General features: G+C 36.6%; 1 protein-coding gene across 1 annotated transcript in view; it reads right to left on the minus strand.

Annotated features, from left to right (window-relative positions):
- The window catches only part of cdkal1 (CDK5 regulatory subunit associated protein 1-like 1), a 260805-nt gene that overhangs the window by 164032 nt on the left and 77178 nt on the right, over positions 1 to 19595 (minus strand). Inside the window, exon 7 of the mRNA XM_038275895.1 lies at positions 11921 to 12041. Within this exon, the coding sequence (XP_038131823.1) occupies positions 11921 to 12041 (121 nt within the window). The remainder of the gene's footprint in view (positions 1 to 11920; positions 12042 to 19595) is intronic.

A 19595-nucleotide genomic window follows, 5' to 3' on the forward strand; every position in this document is an offset into this window, starting at 1 on the left:
AAGACGATGAGTTGTGGTTACATGTGTATGCCTATGTACAAACTTCATTTGGCTGTGACACAGTAGAACTAATTCAGTTACTCAGGGGTTGTGTAGCGTATTACCTTGTAATGACACAAAATCTCATTTTGCCCAAGGAGACACATCAATCTTTTGGATATACTGGGGAGATCAGTGTCTCTTCTGTTGAGTGCATGTGGAGAGAACACTGAACGAACATTGTGTGTGTGTGTTTGTCAAAGTCTCAGGCATATATTGGAGTGTTTGTGTGCTGGGTAATGGGGAAGAGTGAAATGGAATAAAATGTTCAGACCACTGGAGCTGAAAACTACCCATACACTGGTTTGATAAACAGCATGAAAGACCACTATGATACATGGCTTGAAGAAGTTTGTTTGTGTGAGTAGGTGCATGAGAAAGAGAGAGAAAGCGAGAGAAAGAAAGTGATGGAGTAAATATACAATCATGTGTGTCAAGAAGAAAATAAAAGAAGGGAATTTCTCAGAGAAAAAGGGTGTATGTATGTGTTGAACATGAACTAAAGTGTAAAATCAAAGCAGACTGTGTGTATTGGGTGCATCCATGCATTACAACAATCCTGCACATGTATGTACGTGATCAGAAATCCTATTGTAAACACCCCTCGCTCTGCAGTAATTCTGCTTTTCTGAAGCAGATCAGAACAGTCTGTCAGCCGCTTTTTTCCATGGCCGAAAGAAGGCTTTCAATTTCTGCTTCTTTAAGAAAAAAAAGGGGTTAGTTCAGTGACCAGCTCTAAACAGGAACAAAAAAGTAAATGGTTCAGCACACTTAGCTTATAAGACATTAAAAAGAGGAACATATTTAAAGAGAAGAGAATGCAATACCTCAGTAGTGCATAGTAAAATATACCAGTAGTTTATTTATTTTGTGCCATACGCCTTAAAGGTGCCCAGCCCCCATGGACGTATAAGAAAAAAAGCTGCCTGAGACCAACATTAAGATCTTTAATCAAACAATGTACCATGTATAGAGATGTCAAGCTGGTAAAACAAACTGAGCCAATCAAAATCAAAATATCCTTTAATATGCTGAGGAAATATGTCAAATATATGATCAAGTCAATGCTCTTTACATTAATATTAAAACGTTGAAATAACTGCTGTTTCAAACACCTGGATGGGACTCCACCTTTTTTTTTTTTCCCGTCAATCTCTGCAAACAACATGCAAGAACCAGAATGAACAATGCAATTTAAACAGCTGTACGCACAAAATGACCATTTATGTAGCAACTACACGATGGAAGATATCGGACTGTACTACTTGCTGCAGCGATATCGAATCCAAGAAATCCAACACGTATATCTCTCTCCACAAATATATGATCAGACAGCTGTGGGTGTTGATAAAAATATTATTAAAGTTAGACAATGAAGAGGGAGAGGGGAGCAGGGAAAGGAGACGATGGTAGACGCTCTCATGGCTGCGCTAAAGAGGAATCATATGTCAGTAACATTACACAAAGAGTAGCAATCTGCTGCAAAGGTACCGATATTCAAACGGTTCCAACTTAACCTTCTTTGCCCAGAAAATATCCTGGTCAGACGATACATCATTGTTTCAGTTTAATGGCACGCAACACAAGACGCTTTTACATCGCCTTCATAATCCTTACAGTTTGATCACCAAATAGGATGAGATCCAAAAGCTTTTAGCCAATTCTTCGTCTAACATGACACATACACCAACTTCTTGAGCATGGTTACAGTGTCAGTGTGACTGAAATGCCATAGAAATGACAGGATGACATTAAATAATCTGACACTACGCTTTGCTAGACACTTCATCATCTCAGGATGCTGGATGCTTGAAAATAAAAGTAAGACTTATTGTATCAGTTTAATTAGCTGATCAACTCAGCTAATAATTACCTGACCACCAAGAAACACACTGACTTCTAGTTTATACAGCCGGGATTCCAACATCATTTTTTAAGCATCTCAGTACTAGATGTGATATTGTCTATCCCTGTGCGTCGGCCTGGATGTTAGATAAGGAAGTTAAGGGACCAAGACAAAGGAAGCAGAAAACAGGTAACTTACACAGTGGGGAAATCACAGTATCTTCACAATACATTTTGATGTAAAACCACCAAGATCATCTTTACTCCCTCTTTTCTGGTTTTGCTTTTGTGTTCATTTGTATAATACATTTGTCAAATCTTTTACTGTGACTGCTGGCTGCATAAGCTGAACATTTGGGGGGATAAAGATCTATTAAAAATGAACAACCAGTCCTAAATTGTTTACAGTATGAACATAAGCAAACCACAAATATAGAAAATAGCACAGAAAACATGGAATATTATTGTGGTTGAATAAAGCTTCCAACAAAGGAATCATGTGATATTCAATGTGACTTAATAGCAAAATTTAATTCTCTGTTACGTAGATACATATGGCAACAGTAGGAATTGGGGGAAAAAATATAATGAAACAAACAAAAAAGGATTAACTGAATAGAAGTAGCCAAACAAATGAGGCATAAAATGCTGTTTGGGTTGCAAGCATCCAATATGTTTCCTGATAAGCAAGTACTTCAGAGAGGGAGAGATTGCACTTTTTCTAGAATAGATCTCAACATAGTGAATTAAATCCTAGTGTTTGACTTCACTAAACGTATAGTTTTGTGTTTTATGAACATTTCTGAGCTCAACCTAAGTGGAATCTGACAGACTTCTAAAAGTTAAGAATATCACTTAACATATTTGTAGGAGATAATCTGTCACTATGCGTTAAATGAGATGGTTTATTAGCTCATTTAGCAGCAACAATTTGATGTAAATCATGTGCTGGATGGTCTTATCTGTTTCTTGCTTTAGTGTAAAGCAATTCTGGACAGCATCTCTTCCCAGTGTTAATATAGCTGGTTGGAATGTAAGATTCTATGGCTTTACTCAACATACAAAACACTCACACTACTTGACAGCTTAAAACTTAGGAGTTGACTTTAAGGGATATTTAAATTTTTAATTAAGAATGTTTTGACTTGTAATCAGCAGTTAGTAGTTTCTAATGCAGACAGCGAGATGAACTACTTCAGCTTAGATAAGGACAGGACCAACTGCAGCTGGAAAGTCAATGGTCGGTTCATTTCAACCATTTTTAAACAACTCCTAAATAAATATTGTTTTCAAACCTTACTTCACTATTTACTAGGGATGGGACGATTTATGAAAACCGTCCGAACCGTTCGGTTCGACTGTCTCGGTTCGATTCGCATGTGTTTCGTTCGGTTCATGCGCTGCTCCTTTTTCTCATAAGCGAAGCGTTTACACTCCAGAGCAGAAGGTGGCGGTACTGCGACCAAAGCCAACCACCAGTAGTAAACAAGAAGAAGAAGAAGCGAAGCAGCGTAGCCGGGTGTAGCAGGGAAAAAAAATCAGTTGTAGAGAATTGTGTCGGAATGGCGAGTGGGAAAGAACAGGAGTTGGAAGACGCGCCAGCAGCACTTTATAGGTCTGCTGTATGGGAGCGCTTTGCATTTAGAGTGACCTACGATGACGGTGGAAAGAAAGTTCTGGATAAAAGTGCAACAGTGTGCAAGCATTGTGCAACACGTTTTGTTTATGCTAACAGCAACATGACCAACATGTCATGCTAACCCCGAAATCCCACATACTCCCTCAGCAACCCCCGCTCCGGCTGCTCAAAGCAAAGCCTACAGCCCCCACTGTGGCTCCCGTCCGCTCCCCTCTGAGTCCCTTGGAGATGGTAGAGAGCATGAGCCAGATGATTAAATTCAAAGTAGCAAAACATACGGAAATGATCCAAGGTTTCCGCGGATCAATTAAAATAATTACAATCCATTATTTTTTGGGGGATTTTTTCATTAATTTCATAATTTTTTATGGGATCTCGGTGTAACAATCAACATATACCGAATTGAACCGAACCGAAAACCGTGACCACGAAACCGTGAATCGAACCGAACCGTGGATTTTGTGAATCGTTCCACCCCTACTATTTACACCATAGATCGCTGTAGATTGTGGTTGCTTTCTTATATTTTTCTTTGTGATATAAGCCCCGACTTAAAGCTTCTGTGTTTACATACTGCACTAAATCTTCCACCAACGTGCTGCGTATTATATAATCAGATACCTTCCCTACATAGTGACCTTGATAGTTAGTGAGCCGGTTTTAAAACAGGGCTAATACAGGAAATTCTCTCTCTCTTTGTTTGTTTATGCTTTTATTTTTTTAACTACCTATTTTGTACATCATCTGGTTTTTATATCTTTAGATTTTATTTGTAATTGTTGTTACGTTATTAGGTTTGTCCAGGTCTCTCTTGTAAGAGATTAATAATCTAATTGAGACATACCTGGTCAAATAAAGGTTACATACATACATAAAATGTATGTTAATAAAATTAAATGAATTTAAGATTTTGTTTCTTGGCAACTCATATGTTTCAAATTATATTTCTTATCTTGAGAATACAGATTTAAAAGTTACAAATACAAGCAACAAGGTTACAACTTTGCAATGATACAATTACAACCCAAAAAAGGTTCAAGTATAAATCTGCAGCCCAGATGAAGCGGCTACTTTCCTTACCAGCTGTTGGTGGCAATAAGCCTGAAGGTTGTTTTAGTCTACCGCCATTAAACAAGAGGAAGAAGAATAAAACAAACCATGAATCAAACTCTCTTTGCTGAAATGTTTTCAACGCATGTGCAGTATGGCGTTCAATCGATAGTTCTGTTTTCTTCTTCCTCGTCTTTCTCCATTTGGGGAACAGACCAAGGTGTGTTGCTCCAGCATGAGAGAAGAGATATTGATTTGCTTGTGAACTTTCACGTTATTCTTTAATGTTAAAACACAAACTGGGCAACACAGTATATAAGCTTTTTTTTTTTTTTTTGCAAAACAAGAAAATATGCTAAAATAAATACGTTTTCTTGTTTTTCTGGTAAAAGAAACAGCCGGGTGAAGTAGTTTAGTCTGCTATATTTAAACTGTGAGATGAAGATTGCACATCCTGACCTTTGGGTGGCATTAAAATACATCTATAATTACAGATAACTATTTGAAGTATTTTACAACTCTACATCCTAATCTATATTGATTAAGACCTTTTATAAATGAAAGAATTTATTTATCACAAATACTATTTAATTGCACCTCATAGACTAGCTGCTTTGCTTATATAATAAGTGTATTCCCAGTAATAAGTTAAACTTGACCCAAATGTCAAAAATTAGGTGTACAAAATTGTGTTGAAAAGATGCAACTAAAAATAAGTTAGATATCTAAATGATCAAAGATAGCAGATATATTTCCACAGGTTCAAGCTGCATTTTAGGAATCAGCAGTATTTGCCCTAAAACCACTTATTTCAATACATGAGCTGCCAGATCCTCACTATTAGGCTGTCTGTGATTCCTCACTTGTTGAGTTAAGGAGAGAACTCAAACCACGAGTCTACTGTCAGTGTCTGTTACTCTAAATCATCCGGCCTTCCTGCCTGCCCGGAGGACACACTTGATGAAGATGGTTTCTGGCTTAGAGTGAGAGTAGAGGATCATTACCACCCGTGTTTAGCACAACCCGATGCAAATGAAAAAGATACTGACAGCCAAAGAAGCAAGGAAATTGAGAACAAGGACAAGACAGCTAATGGAATGTAATGACCTGTAACACACTTAGAAGACTTTTAAAAGAAAAGGTGCATTGAAAAAAAAAACATAAAAAGTACTTAGAATTAAATGCTTATGCGCTCGTCTAAGTAATCTGTTTAGGCAGAAACTGCATGATGAACATCACTGTAAACAGAGACTTTTAATGCACTTAAATTCTAATGTTAAGTTGTCGAAATAAATCGTTAAAAAGACAAAATTCATTTTAATACAAACACTAAATATAAATGAAACCATATTGAGATTCATGTAGAATCAGCCTCAGTGGAAGAAACCATCATGCTGCATTTCTTCCATCACAAACCAACCCTATAGATGAAATCAATGAAGCCTTAACCTTTTTTTTATCTTCTTAAACAGGCAGTTGCATACAGTAGAAATTTAACAGATGAAAAAAAACATATCCCTACAGCTGTAACAACCACGATCAGACAGACATGGACCTCAACTGTTCTGAAAAACCATTTATAGGGCTACATTAAAAGCTGGGAAAGCTATTCTAAAGGTCTGAACATTTATTGATTTATTATATGAAGATTTTACTCTGAATGGAGCAACGACCCAATCAAAGACTAAGTCCCTGCTCTTTTCTATTTCTCACTTCCTCATCTCTCATGATTCTTTTAAGTATCTTGAGCTCTATTAAGATGAATTAATTATTAATATTCAAATCCGGCTCTGTACATAAATCGGTGGATCCTGAATGCATGTAAATATATATTAAAACTTCCATTACTGCCAGAAATAAAATAAATTACAAACACTAAATGGTTATTATGATCTGAAACTTACACCAAGGCTTGTGTTAATGTTTCAAGTACAGAGATCCTCTTATAACTAAGCTAATAGCCCACAAGAAGCCTGATGATGTTCCTTTATTACAAAGCCAGAGGCTATGGAAAGGCCTAGCTGGACTAAGCTGAATGGGTGCTAAAATTACCTTGGTGGAGAGAAAAAAAGCCAATCTAATTTGGATTTAATAGGTGCAAATGAAATTAATATGCAACTTAATGAAACTAATATTGTGAATCAATTTGAACACAAAATTAAATTTTCATGGGTGGTCCCAGGTGAGATACTATACTATGGTGTTGTGAGGATCTGCACTAATAAAGTGAAGATGATAATAAGGAAGGTTCATCTGTCATCCCGGGGCCGTGTGCAGAGTAATTTGAAAGGAGAAATTGCTTTAATAGAAGAAAATTAATCTTCATATAATCATAGTCTACATTTAAAAAGTATTAGAGCTTTAGTGGAAGAAAAAGTATTTTGCAGTCTCTGGTGGTTTATTTTTAGCTAACTTTTGACTGAGTTAGTGCATGCAGCTGTGCTGAATAAAAACGGCCAACTTTGGAGAAACAAAACTGAATAGTTAGAGGTTTATTACTATATAATATATATATTTTAACCTCTTAACCTCCACCTCATTTTGGGTAATCCTCGCCTAATTTGCATACCCAAATGGAAAAGTAAATAACTTGTAGGCCTAAACTACATGTGTAATACATTATTTGAAAGCGAACACCGTCTAGTTTCTGAACATATAAATATGAAATTGGGTGAGTAGAACACAGACCAACTTGCATCAGTTCAAACATGACTCAATGTTTTTTTTTTTTTTTTTTTTTTGTATTATCGGAAATGATAGTTCTTTTTTTAACAGCAGTAATAAAGACATTCTAGAAAAAGCAGGTTTTATTGTATTATATTTGTTCTACATCATGTCAACACCAATGCAGAAGATTTCAGACCTCTAGCTGTAACAGTTCCAGAGCTGTGGGGCTTTGAACTGTTGGTGTCAGCTTTGAGCTGCGTGCAATGGCTCCACCTGCTGGTAAAAATTTTACCAGTGGAATTTTATGCATTCTGAGTTATTAGCCCCACTTAAGGCCACCGGGTCGCCGGCGACCCAGTGGGTTTTAAGAGGTTAATGGACTATGCAAAATCAAATGCAATTAAAACTCAAACGATTACTTGGGGGGGATAATTTTCTGGTTTTCTGTGCTTTTGAATTAAGGAAAAATAAAATAGATTGAAAAAAAAAAATTAAAACAATTAAAGCCTGTAGATGCATGGTCATAAATTTGTATTTTACACTTGGTTTGATACAACGCCGTCAGATTTTAATGTCAAACATTTTTGTCTATCACAGTCAATAGAATAAAAAATTCCAGTCAAACAATCTGCGTTGTAACAACAGCAACAAAAAATAAAAAGCAGGCAGGATTGTTTTGTAATACGGCACCAATCAGTCTTTTTAGCCTAGTTGGGGCTTTGAATGTTTGTTTAACTTTTCTTCATCTTTTATTTTGTCAAACTGGTCACTCTGTCATGTAAAAAAGGACATCTTCCCCTTAACTAGCTACATACATGGATGACGTCATTTTTTATTCCAGGTCACAAACAAAGCCGAGCATCTTTTGACTTTTTAACCTTTTATATCCTAGAAACGCTTGAGATTAAAGACTTTTAGATGACTTGAAAACATCCTGCGCACAAACTCCAATCCAAAGGAAAACATCAGTTTGACATTTAGCAGGACAACATGAGCTTTAATGATTCCACATGCTCATACCAACAGACAAATTAGCAACAAACCCGGGACATCAAAGGCCACATGCACAACAAATGAATGATTCCAACTGTTCTCTGTGATGCTGGAAAAGTTTGGATTAGAAAGCCTACATGATGTTGAGCATGTTAATACCACGCGTCGCACGAGGATCTCTGTGTTTCAGCAACTGACAAATGTCAGCCATGATGTCATCGCTACCTCAGGTGGATGTAATGAAAACAGATTGTCCAACAAGGGAAAAAGGCAAATAGAGGACATACTCTCCTTTCATGACCACATCAGAATAGAGATATTTGTTACTCAACAGAAAGCATTTCATAACTTGAAGGCTTAATTTGGAGAGATTTGGTCATCCGCATGAGCGTACATCTACTGTTTGGCTGAAGCCATTCCAGAGTAAAACGGGGAGCATGGTTTGGAGCATGTCAAACTTTGAAAAATATAAAACAACATGAAGATCATCTGGATCACATCTGCATATTTTTTTTCAACAATGCAGAGCAGAAGTTTTCAGGGAATCAAATATAAAAAAGAAAGTGAAAAAACTTGATTTGCATTATTGTTTGTTATGATTAGTAAACACCTTAAAGAAGATAAACCACTTTAATGAACAACCTGAGAAAGCTTTCATATCATCATCCAAATCATTAAAGGGGATAAGCTGTTCCCTTACTTACGGAAGAGGATGCTAACTGATTTTAAAATTTTATTTCAGTTTAATATGGGAAAATAGTCGAAATTCTGAGAAAAAAAAGTCAGAATTCAGATTCTTTTCCCATATTAAACTGAAATAAAATTTAAAAATCAGTTAACTTTTTTTTTCTCAGTGGCCCTAACCCTCTTCCATATTTACTTTATAAAATATTATAAACATATTTAGCCCCACAAATAAATAATTAATATACATTTCTGCAATAGCTCATAATTACTAGTCATATAAATTGGGATTCATCAATATTTTAAGGGCTTCAAGCCTAAAAACTGTTTTTTGTGAAGACATGATGATATTTAAATAAAGCGTGCTCAGACTGTTATTAATCGTTATTAATAACAAACTGTAATTACTGTTATTAATGGATCTCTGCACAAAGTTGAAAACAAGATACAGGCAGCATGGATTAAATCAAGACGATTCTTCTGCTCTACAGAGAGATGCTGCCTTCTGATTAGGTGTCGAAATGTTTCCAAAAACAGAAACTGTGCGAAAGTCCAGCTGCCTCCAATTAATTTTTTTTTTTTTTGGTTCTGCAGGATCAAGAGAAAACATCAAAATAAGGGTTCAAAGGCCAATGGAAAAAAAATGTTTCTGTAAACCCCGAGCAGAAAAATGTAGGGATTCAGAGGGGACAAATTATTGTCTAATGAAAAAGAAAATATAATATTAACACTAAAAAGAAGTTTGCAACCCTCCTCTAAAATGACAGTAAACATAGAATAAAAATAAAATAGAAAGCAGCAAAAGCATTTGCAGAAAAAGGTTGACAGGGAAAATCTTTCTGAAGGACAGAAGTATGGACCGCATCCCTCTTATCCTTTAATCAAATGAAAAAATAAATGTTTTAATTAATTTAATAATGAATCCTGATCTCAAACAAAGAGAAAACCTTCAGCATGACCTCTGGAACAGGAAAGAGGAAAACACTGGAAGGCAATCCTCAAAGGTTTTCTGTTTGGGAAAAGATGCTCCAGCAGATTTGTTGGAACTAATAACTGTTTATCTGAGGTACAATATTTCTTTCCTTCTTTACAAAATTGATGGGATTCATGCAAACAGTGTTCCTGTTCAGTCTATCAAGTTTCTCTAGTTTTCACTTTTTAGCTTTCTGATGTTTTGGAATGTATACTATAATGTATATTTTAAAACTGAGGCTCTTTCTTTCATCAAAATTGTGCACAACGCTCTTTTAGTGTTGATTGAAGATAAAATTATGAAGACAATGAAAGGTCCATCATTGCTTTAAGTGCTTCATTTATTTTCTTTATGCTCAAAATAAAGAAAATGTAATAAAAGCTTAGCTGGCAACTCAAACATAAACTATGAATGAAATTCCAATGAAACAAATCATGCACTAAAGACTAATCTAAATGGTTTTCAATAGAATTTGTCTTGCTTTTTGACTGAACTGTTCATTTAGATCCCTACATAAGAAACCTTTATTATAGAAAAAAGGAGTAATATATTAAAGCTAAAAACAGCTTGAACTATATCGAGAAACTTAGTCAAATCAAGTAACACTCATCACCTCTTTATGAACAAACAGCAGACTGTTTGCTTTTACATTTTATTCAAGCATTTCTTGAAGCTAGTTTTATTCAAACCCAAAAACAAGGTAGAGGACAACTAAATTATCAGACACTCACCGAATCAACGGATTGGTTCCCAGAATTATAAAAAAAACTGATCATGTTTTATAATATGTTGTATCAAGAGCATATAATGTGGGAGTTTAATCTATTCCTTATAATGACTAGTAATAAATATTTAAGCACGCAAAGGTCCCCCAATAACAAGCATAAAGATGTAAATTGATTAGATTTATAGGTCCAAAGTGAAGCATCTCCAGGATGACGATAACGAGCAAAGTAATCATAAAACACAGATTCTAGTTATATAGGTGTAATAAATAATGGGTCAGGACCTAAAGAAAAAAACACCCTTTGGTCTCTCTGTTAAATGGCTAAGAATGCTTCTGTAATAAGCTAAGAGGGTTCAAGGACGTCAGCAGAAATCCATGAAAAATATGAAACCACCAAACAGACAAGGACATTTGTACTCACAATTAGTTTCACTGCTATACTCTTAAAGATGCTTTGAGTCATTAGCATAAAAATTGTGTTTAGAAACAAATTATATCTTCTTTTGAAAGCATAAAGGTAATGTGTCTGTGGGATCTTCACTTGCTTGTTGTAGACAGTCGTTAAAAGGCACCTTTAAGACAGGCAGCTGATGGATCACTGAGGTCTAACACTGTGGAAATGCTCTCCCATAACCTTTTTTAACAATGCCACCGAGTATCGACCGTGTAGAAAGCAGCGTGGTTCTGTAAGCAGAGCAAAATTAACCTATAAAAATGTGTCCTTGTAATAACAGGAATGTGTCTCTATTCATTCCTGAAATCAGAAAAAAAGGATATTATCAATTAAAATGATTAAACCTTTAGGGGTAGAGAAATATTGTATTTGTTAAGATGCAATACTTTGTTTTTTAATAGTGATGTATAGGATAAATCAAGAACAAGCCTTTAAAATACGCAGCGAAAAAAGAAAAAACCATCGTGACAGATGATGCGCAATAATGCAGCGGTGGTAATAATTCTGACTTAGCCTGCATTTCTCTCTTAATAGAAGAGTAAAAATGGGTCTCAAAAAGGTCCTGCACTTTTTGCTCTCTATTATAGTTTGTGCCATTTCCATTTAAGTAATCGGATTACATGTAGATATGTATAGGCCCAGACTACACGCATCCAAACAAAGCCTGTAAATGGGTAAAATTAGAGGCACAACAACCAGCCCAGAGGAGCTGTGTGGTTCAGCAAATAGAGCCGGGGAGCACACAAACATTCACACACAGTGAAGTGCAACAGGGACGCAGTAGAGCAGAATTCTGTTAAGCTGAATATTTTATAAGCTGTGTTTTCTGTTTGCAACTGTGACTCCTACCCAGTGTTAATGGAGATTATTTCAATCAGAGGGTTCTTTCTGATCTTTGGCAGGTCCAACCTTGCACCTCCAAGTCTTTTTCCTCCGTCTTTCTTCTGGCCCAACAGGCGAACAGAGTGACCTGGAAACATCAAAAATACAAATTTACCAACATGTTAGCCACATCAAAAACACTTTTCCTGTCACAATTACGTGTATAACAAATTTTACAATGCACAGATTCTGGCTTAAGGGGGAAGGGTATAGGAAACTTAAGAAATTAACTTAATTATGATTGTTTATCATCTCAAAATAATGATTTTGTAAATAATAGTACAAAAAGAAAAACAGAGGGACAAAGATACCAGTGAAAGTGGTAAAACATTAGAAAAGAAATGCAGGAAAAGAGGCCCAGGATAAACCATCCTGATTCTAACACACCACAAACAATAGTCTTTAAACACAGGAATCCTACTTTTTTATGTGCAACAGCTCTCCCAACAAATACTTTTGTCTCCAATTGTCTATGTTTGTGTGCAGCAGACAAAATGAGGGACTGACAACCTATTAAGTAACTTTATTATGGATAAGATATGGGAGAAAACATATTCAACAATAAGTAAAATCCAAGTACAACGTTCCTAATGGCAATAACTACCTGGCCATAAGTGAAACTACAACCACCTCTCGTAAATCAGGAATAAGCTGATCAGCCCTGGTTCAGTTTATCTGGTGACACTCAGGCCTGGTTACTGGCTGACTTGTAAAATCGAGAATTATTTTAAAAAGAATCGGTCTGAAAACATGAAGTACGTATTTAATGAACAGATCTACACCCGTCAAATTTAAAAGCAGAAAAAAGGTTTATGATCTCTGTCCATGTGGAGGGGATTGGAGGCAGTGCCACCTCACTAAATTATTACCACAGATAATCAAAAAACACAAATGATAAGAAAACACCTTAATAACTTTCTTCTGATATAGTAAAATGGTCATTTACTATAAAATAAATGGATGTAAAACAGCATCTATGGAAGAGTGACCAGACCAAATCCACAGCTGACCAAAAACTATACCAAAGTTGTTCTCACTTTTCCCCCAAACACCTCTGAATGATTCTAAAGCTTTTATTTAGGTAAAATAATCTATGCGTATATGAGAAATAAGAGGAACTTTTTTAAAGGTGTTAGTCATGTTATATTGTTGGTGAAGATTCTCAGTTATATTCAGAGCAAAGATGACAAAACTTTTAGAGTGTACTAATTAAAGAGGCATAAAATCTATAAATTGTTTTATTAATTGTCTTTTAAAGTTTAAAACACAAATATCAGCCTTTCCATCTTTTTTTCAAATAAAAGAACATTTAAATATTTCTTTTTCTGAAACAGTATGCTCTTGAGACGCACTACCCCGTAACAGAGATCCTACCAAACACATATGATCCAATTTTGGAACATGAGGCAGCATCTATTACTGGTAGTCAAAGAATGAGTTGTCCATTTTAAAATTTGAGAAATCTTTGTGTCAACGTGTTCAATGGATGTGTAGCAGCTTATTAATAAAATGGGGTGAAGTGAGTACATCTTTAATACAGTTCACCTAAGAAAACACTTGGTTGAGATTTGTAAAACTAAAAATAGGCAAAGAGCACACACTGGGACACAATAATATCCGTTACTCTGTGGGAAAGTTTTGCTCAGGATTCGAAAATCATAGGGAAAGTAGATTTAAAGGTGTCATAGTATGCAAAACAGAGTTTACATGGTCGTAGATGAATAACGATAGTTTAGTGAGTGAAATGGACGTATAGAGAATTTCAAACCCCATCGACACCTCCTTTCTATGCAAATCTCACAATTCTAAACTTCCACCATAAAACAGGTGAATCCAAACAAAGCCCAGAGTTGACGTAAACTCGGGGGTGGTGCCTTATTTGGTTCTGGCCTGTTCTTTTGTCACGCCACGAAATTTACAAACGGACCAGCTCACTGGTTCAATGGCTCAAGAACATGAACAGAGGTCACGAAGATATTAGACACTAGTTTAGCTGTATAGCCTACAGTTGGGTTTACTTCTACAAGAATTACAAAGCAGGCAGTTTCTCTATTGAAAATGAGCCAGGACCAGGGGCGTAAACGCAGTGTTCCAGGCTGCATGGAGAAAGGGGAACATTTTCACAGTCTTCCCAAGGATCCGAAGACTCAACAGGCATGGATTATTTTTGTGTATCAGAAGATCCTTGCAAAGTTCGATGCTCAGATGTTCATTTGCTTTAAGCATTTTACCAAAGACAGCTTTCAAAATCTTGGACAGTCCAAAGCAGGATTTGCTAAACTTCTTTTACTGAAACAAGAGACTGTTCCGACCATAAGGCCGTCACAACCGCAAGCTGTAAGAATAATTTTGTCGCTAAGCTGTTGATAGCATGCAAGCATATCTAGGGTGACCAGATTTGGGCTTCTGAAAAGCAGAACACTTTTTGGGGGAAGGACGGGGCCACCGGTGCCCAGACTACCCTTACCGGGTCGGGTTCGGTGGCTCAGTCCCCCGCTGGCTCCCCGCTGCTGCCCGCCGGGGTCCCCGGAGTTGACGGCTCAGTTCGAATGCTTGGTGGGTTTTGACTATGTGCTGCACTGTAGTCGACCAAAATCCCGGACAACTTTCAAATCCCCCCCGGACATTTGTTATGGTGTGAAAAGTAGGACATGTCCGGGATAAAAGAGGACGTCTGGTCACCCTACCATATCAACAATTTCGATGTTTCAGTGAGTGAGTGCTTGTTGCTATGATGCGTCTTTGCTCAGCAGCTTCGCTCATTGTAAACCAACCAATCAGAGCCTGTTGTTGCAATCTAGGGATTTTTAACCTGGCTTGCATTAGGGCACACAGAACAGCAAATATGCCATTTTCAGCCCAACCAATGTTACACACTCTATTCAGAGACCTTAACGACTAGCTCCAAATACCCTATATAATGACCACTTTATTAGAAAGAGCAGCAGCAACCCAAGGCGTAGAGACAGTTTGTTGTATATCTACTATAGATCTTCAACAGATTCTGCAGTCAGGCTGCAGACTTTACAGCAGCTCTGTTTGTAAGTATAAAGTTCTTTGGCTAATAAAATCCCTCTTTTATAGTCCATCTAATTTGAATATTTATGTTACCTACATATACAGTTTAATTAACAATATTTACCTTTTTTCTTTACTTTTCTCATTCATCCAAAATAAATATCTCTGGCGATAATTTAAGTAATTATTGTTTATGTGTTTTGGTCCAACTCTAATGAAAAATTCAACACCAGCAGATCACTAAACAACTGTGCGTGTCAGAGTAATGATGCTGGATGAATCCACAGCAACAATTACAGGTGTGTGAATGCTGCTATTATTAGTTTTTTATATTACAGCTTTTGTCACAGTCGTTCAGCAGAGGAGTGATTTCACTGAATTCACTTAAGGTCAGGGCTAGAAACTTCAAATCTTCTGGACTTTCAGCTTTCTTTTACTGGCTTTTTATCTTTTTTTTCCTCCTTTTTTTTGTCAAAAATCTGTCATAGGGAGAAATGCAACTAACAAACACTATAATCCTGAGTGAAAATTTCATATTTTCATATTTTGTACTCTGTATTTTCTCTGATATTAGAGGCGTTTAACCTCTTTTTTCAGGGTATGATGACAGTAAAATGTTCCGATTCTAATCTAACTGATAAAAAAGAACACAAAATAAAAATGTAAACAGGAAATACAACAAGATAATATGACTGCAGTTCAAGGGGAATGAAACATTAGCTTTATTGTATAAAAATAATCTTTTTTATTGTTGTTTTTTCAAAGGCATCCTATAAAAAAGGTTTTTGTAAAGTCCGGATCTGACACATTTACAGGACTGTTAGGTTGTGTTAGTGGCCTTATTTCCACATAGCTGTACCGTTTGACTGAAGACAAGTTGGGAACGGACAAAAGTTATCAAAGCAGCAAAAAGTGCTGATGTTGGGCATTCTAATAACAATCAGGGGAATAACGCCTGATTCTTAAAGTCAGATCCATGCTACAGACCAGTCTAAACCTGCTAATTTAACTCTAAACGAGGCTTTAGTTATTTTGTGCCCTTGAGCACCAGGCTATATTCCAAGAATTTGTAGAATATTGGCAAAGTGTTTGACTTGACTTGAAAGGACATGCATTTGGGAAATGAGGCAATATACATTGTAGTAAGTAGGTCACCAATTTGCATAAATTAATTCCTATAATTATTTTCTAGTTATTACAAGTGCAGACAATGAAGGGTACACATGAATAAAAGAATAGGTCTAATTAAAGGGTTCTACCCTACTTAGATTTACATTAGATACTATGACTAATCCTACAATCAAAGTATAATTTTGATGGGTGTTACTTTGTTTCTAACATAACTGAACATCTACCATTAAGTGTAATTGCTCGTAATATTCATAGTTTGAGTGTAAACAGCAAGATGAAGGCTCTTTACTCAACCCATCCAAGAGGGTACCAGCTGCAGGTGTGCAGGATGGAGGCACTGAGGGATGGAATTGTCTTCCTGTTTTCATCCTCTCTACATGAGTCTCCTGGGAAGGAGGGATCAGGCTGGGAAGCAGAGTTATCAATTGGTAGATAAAAATGACAAGCTGCCCCAGAGGAGGACAGAGAGCCAATCAGTGAGCCGTGACTGCTTGTAATATCCCAGAACAAGCAAGGAAATGAGAAATGTTCCCCAGTGGAAAACAGCTGAGGCTTTGAGCACATTTGGCCGTCCTTTCTTCAAGATATCAGAGTTGTGACGATTAAACAAGGACACGAACCTGCTGTATGCTCCTTTACTACTGTAACTAGTATGCAGTTTTTTTTTTTATCATCAACCAACTAAAGATAGAACATATGAGTAAACCCCACAATAAAACAATGCTAAGTGTCTAATACTAAGGGAAAATCCATTAAAATATATAGTATTTCAGAATTTGACTCGATTTTATAATTCTTTATTAGACTGTATATTTGACCAAAATTGAAAAGAATCTCAGATTCAAGGAGCTAAATGTATCCAATAATGATAAACAAGGTCGCACTAAAGACATTTTCTGATGACACCAAATAAACCACAGGCATATAGCATAATGTCACGTTTAAATGAGAAATTCCTCTAAAGATTTATACAATTACACTATGCAACACAATTGAAAGTTGCATCACGGTTGAAGTTTAAATCCTGCATTTTCCAGTACATCATTTGCATCAGGATGGGGAGTAAATAAACTAACTATGCATAATTACAAATGCTGATATGTCAAGAGAGAGCAATTAGCTTTATTATGCTGAATATTCCAGATGTTTCTCCAATTATGAAACTGCCCATTCTAATAAACTTAGAAATTGTCATTTCCCGCATATCCCCTCACATTAAATGGATGGAATCTGGGAATGTGACCACAGACCGAGACTGAAGAAATAATCTCAAAAACAGCAGGGAATCACTGCAGGAATGTTTCCAAAGCCAAATTCAATTTCAGAGCCAGGGCGTCCATAAATGAGGGGCAAGGACTTAAATAGCCATCATGAGCTGCTGAATAAAAGCAAAGAAAGCTTCCCTATTTGTCATTTCAATTACAGAGTTTAAAGAGGCCAACTGCCGTGACATCACCACACGGAGACAGGCGCATCACTCTGTGCCACATTTTCTTGTTATTGATTGTGCCCCTCCTCAATCCTACATGCACCTTTTCCAATCTGTCCTTGTTTCCATCTCCTGTGATAAATACAAACCACCATAAATCTTTTTGTGCACTCATAAGAGAACATTAAAACATCTGAGAGAAAATTGAGGGGGGCGCTATACTGGTGAATGAATAGAAGATGACAGAAATAAATTAAAGATGTACAAGAGAGCAAGATGGATGGATGGTGAGAGAGGGAGATTTCTGAAAGGATGACCCCACCGACCTGTGTGTGAGGTTTTCTAAGTGGTTGGTCCTGTTGTGCTCACTGGTTCGATTGAAATAGCAGCAAGCAGGACTAAAGGGGGATGGGGACTTTGGGAACAGAATCAGACGAGTCGGTTGGGGGAAATGCACATAATTTCTTAATCTTAGCTTTTATACAGAATAAATTCATAACAATTCTGCTAGATGCAATGTAGGTTTGTTTATAGGTTAAATAATGACCACATGCATGTTGAACATTTGATCTTTACCTTTTGATATTATAAACTGCATTCAGCCTCCAGTGATTGGACTTGGTAGTAATATCGACTAAAACTGAAACATATCTGAGAATATCCTGGTGATGCTCAACACTATGTAATCTGCCTTGTAACTTTTAATGTTAACATTTAGGGTAGATTTCAAAAGAACAAAATTATATCTATTGGGCTTTACAGTGGAAAACACTTTAAGGTAATTAATTATGAACACCATCGCCAATTAATCTATTTGGACTACTACCGTTTTCCACGAGTTAATTATATTTGACTTAAAAACTGTGCATTCTTTGAAATTCGGTAAATACAAATGTTATTTTACATAAGACTGCTTTAAATGAAAGATAATAATGTAGGATTTAGTTTTTGTCTTCTATACAGCTTTCCCTTTCCTTACAATTACTCTCTTTTTAATGATTTCTCAGTTTATCAGTTAATCTTGCCAATGTTACTGAAGAATATGCAGATTTAAAAATATAATGTGCCAAGTACACTTTATATTTATATGTTTATGTCTATAAACAGAGCTATAACCTATGTACTGTGGCTCCAAGAAATGTGGCGTCTGATGTAGTTTGCCCTGCGACAGATGCGCTGACGGTTCAAGCTCCGGCTTTCAGTGTTGTGTCCTTAACCAGCATTACCTCCTGACGGTGGTCTGTGTATGGCAGGCTTGCTTCTCTCAGCGAGCCCCAGTGCAGCTATGGCTACAATGTAGGTTTATACTAGTGGTGGGTCGTTATCTGTGTTAACGTGCTGCATTAACGCCAGACTCTTATTGGGCGATAAACAAAATATCGCCGTTAATCGATTCTCACAGTTGGTTTGATGTATATCTGGGGTCAAGAACGAATCAGTCTTGTGTGTAGGCCTACTGTTAAGGCAAGGCAAAGCAAATTTATTTGTATAGCACAGTTCAGTACAAAGACAATGCAAAGTGCTTTACATGATTAAAATATAGGAAAATAAAACAGAAACAAAGCAAGTAGAAGGAAAAAAAAAAACACATTGAACGTGATGCGCAAACATGGGTAGCTCGGTTGGCTTAAGGGAAAATCTATTTTTAAGAACGCCCATCAGCGTGGTTGAAGATGATGGGCTCCAGGTGGCCACAGGTGACTCATCTTATAAATTACCTGCAAGCAAACTATCATGAGGAGAATACATGACCAGCACACCGCGGAGAAAGCTTTGGAAGATGAGAAGTTGATCAAGGCAACTTGTTTGGCACTGAACCACTGGACATCTGTCAATAATCATAACTACCTCGGCGTTACTGTACACCTCATCGATGCCAGCCGGGAACTTCACTCCTCCGCTTTAGGTAGGTGATGTCATGTGATTTTAAATTTGATTTTACCACCACGAATGGATAAAAACAACATTATGTTTGCCTCCTGATGATTGCTTTGCTGAATGTGGGTAAAATGTGCCGCTTATTGAAAATATATGTTCAGTGGTATTATGTGATGCATTTTGGGA

Source organism: Cyprinodon tularosa, unplaced genomic scaffold, assembly GCF_016077235.1.
Source record: "Cyprinodon tularosa strain WSP-4 unplaced genomic scaffold, ASM1607723v1 ctg98, whole genome shotgun sequence".
NCBI lineage: Eukaryota > Metazoa > Chordata > Actinopteri > Cyprinodontiformes > Cyprinodontidae > Cyprinodon > Cyprinodon tularosa.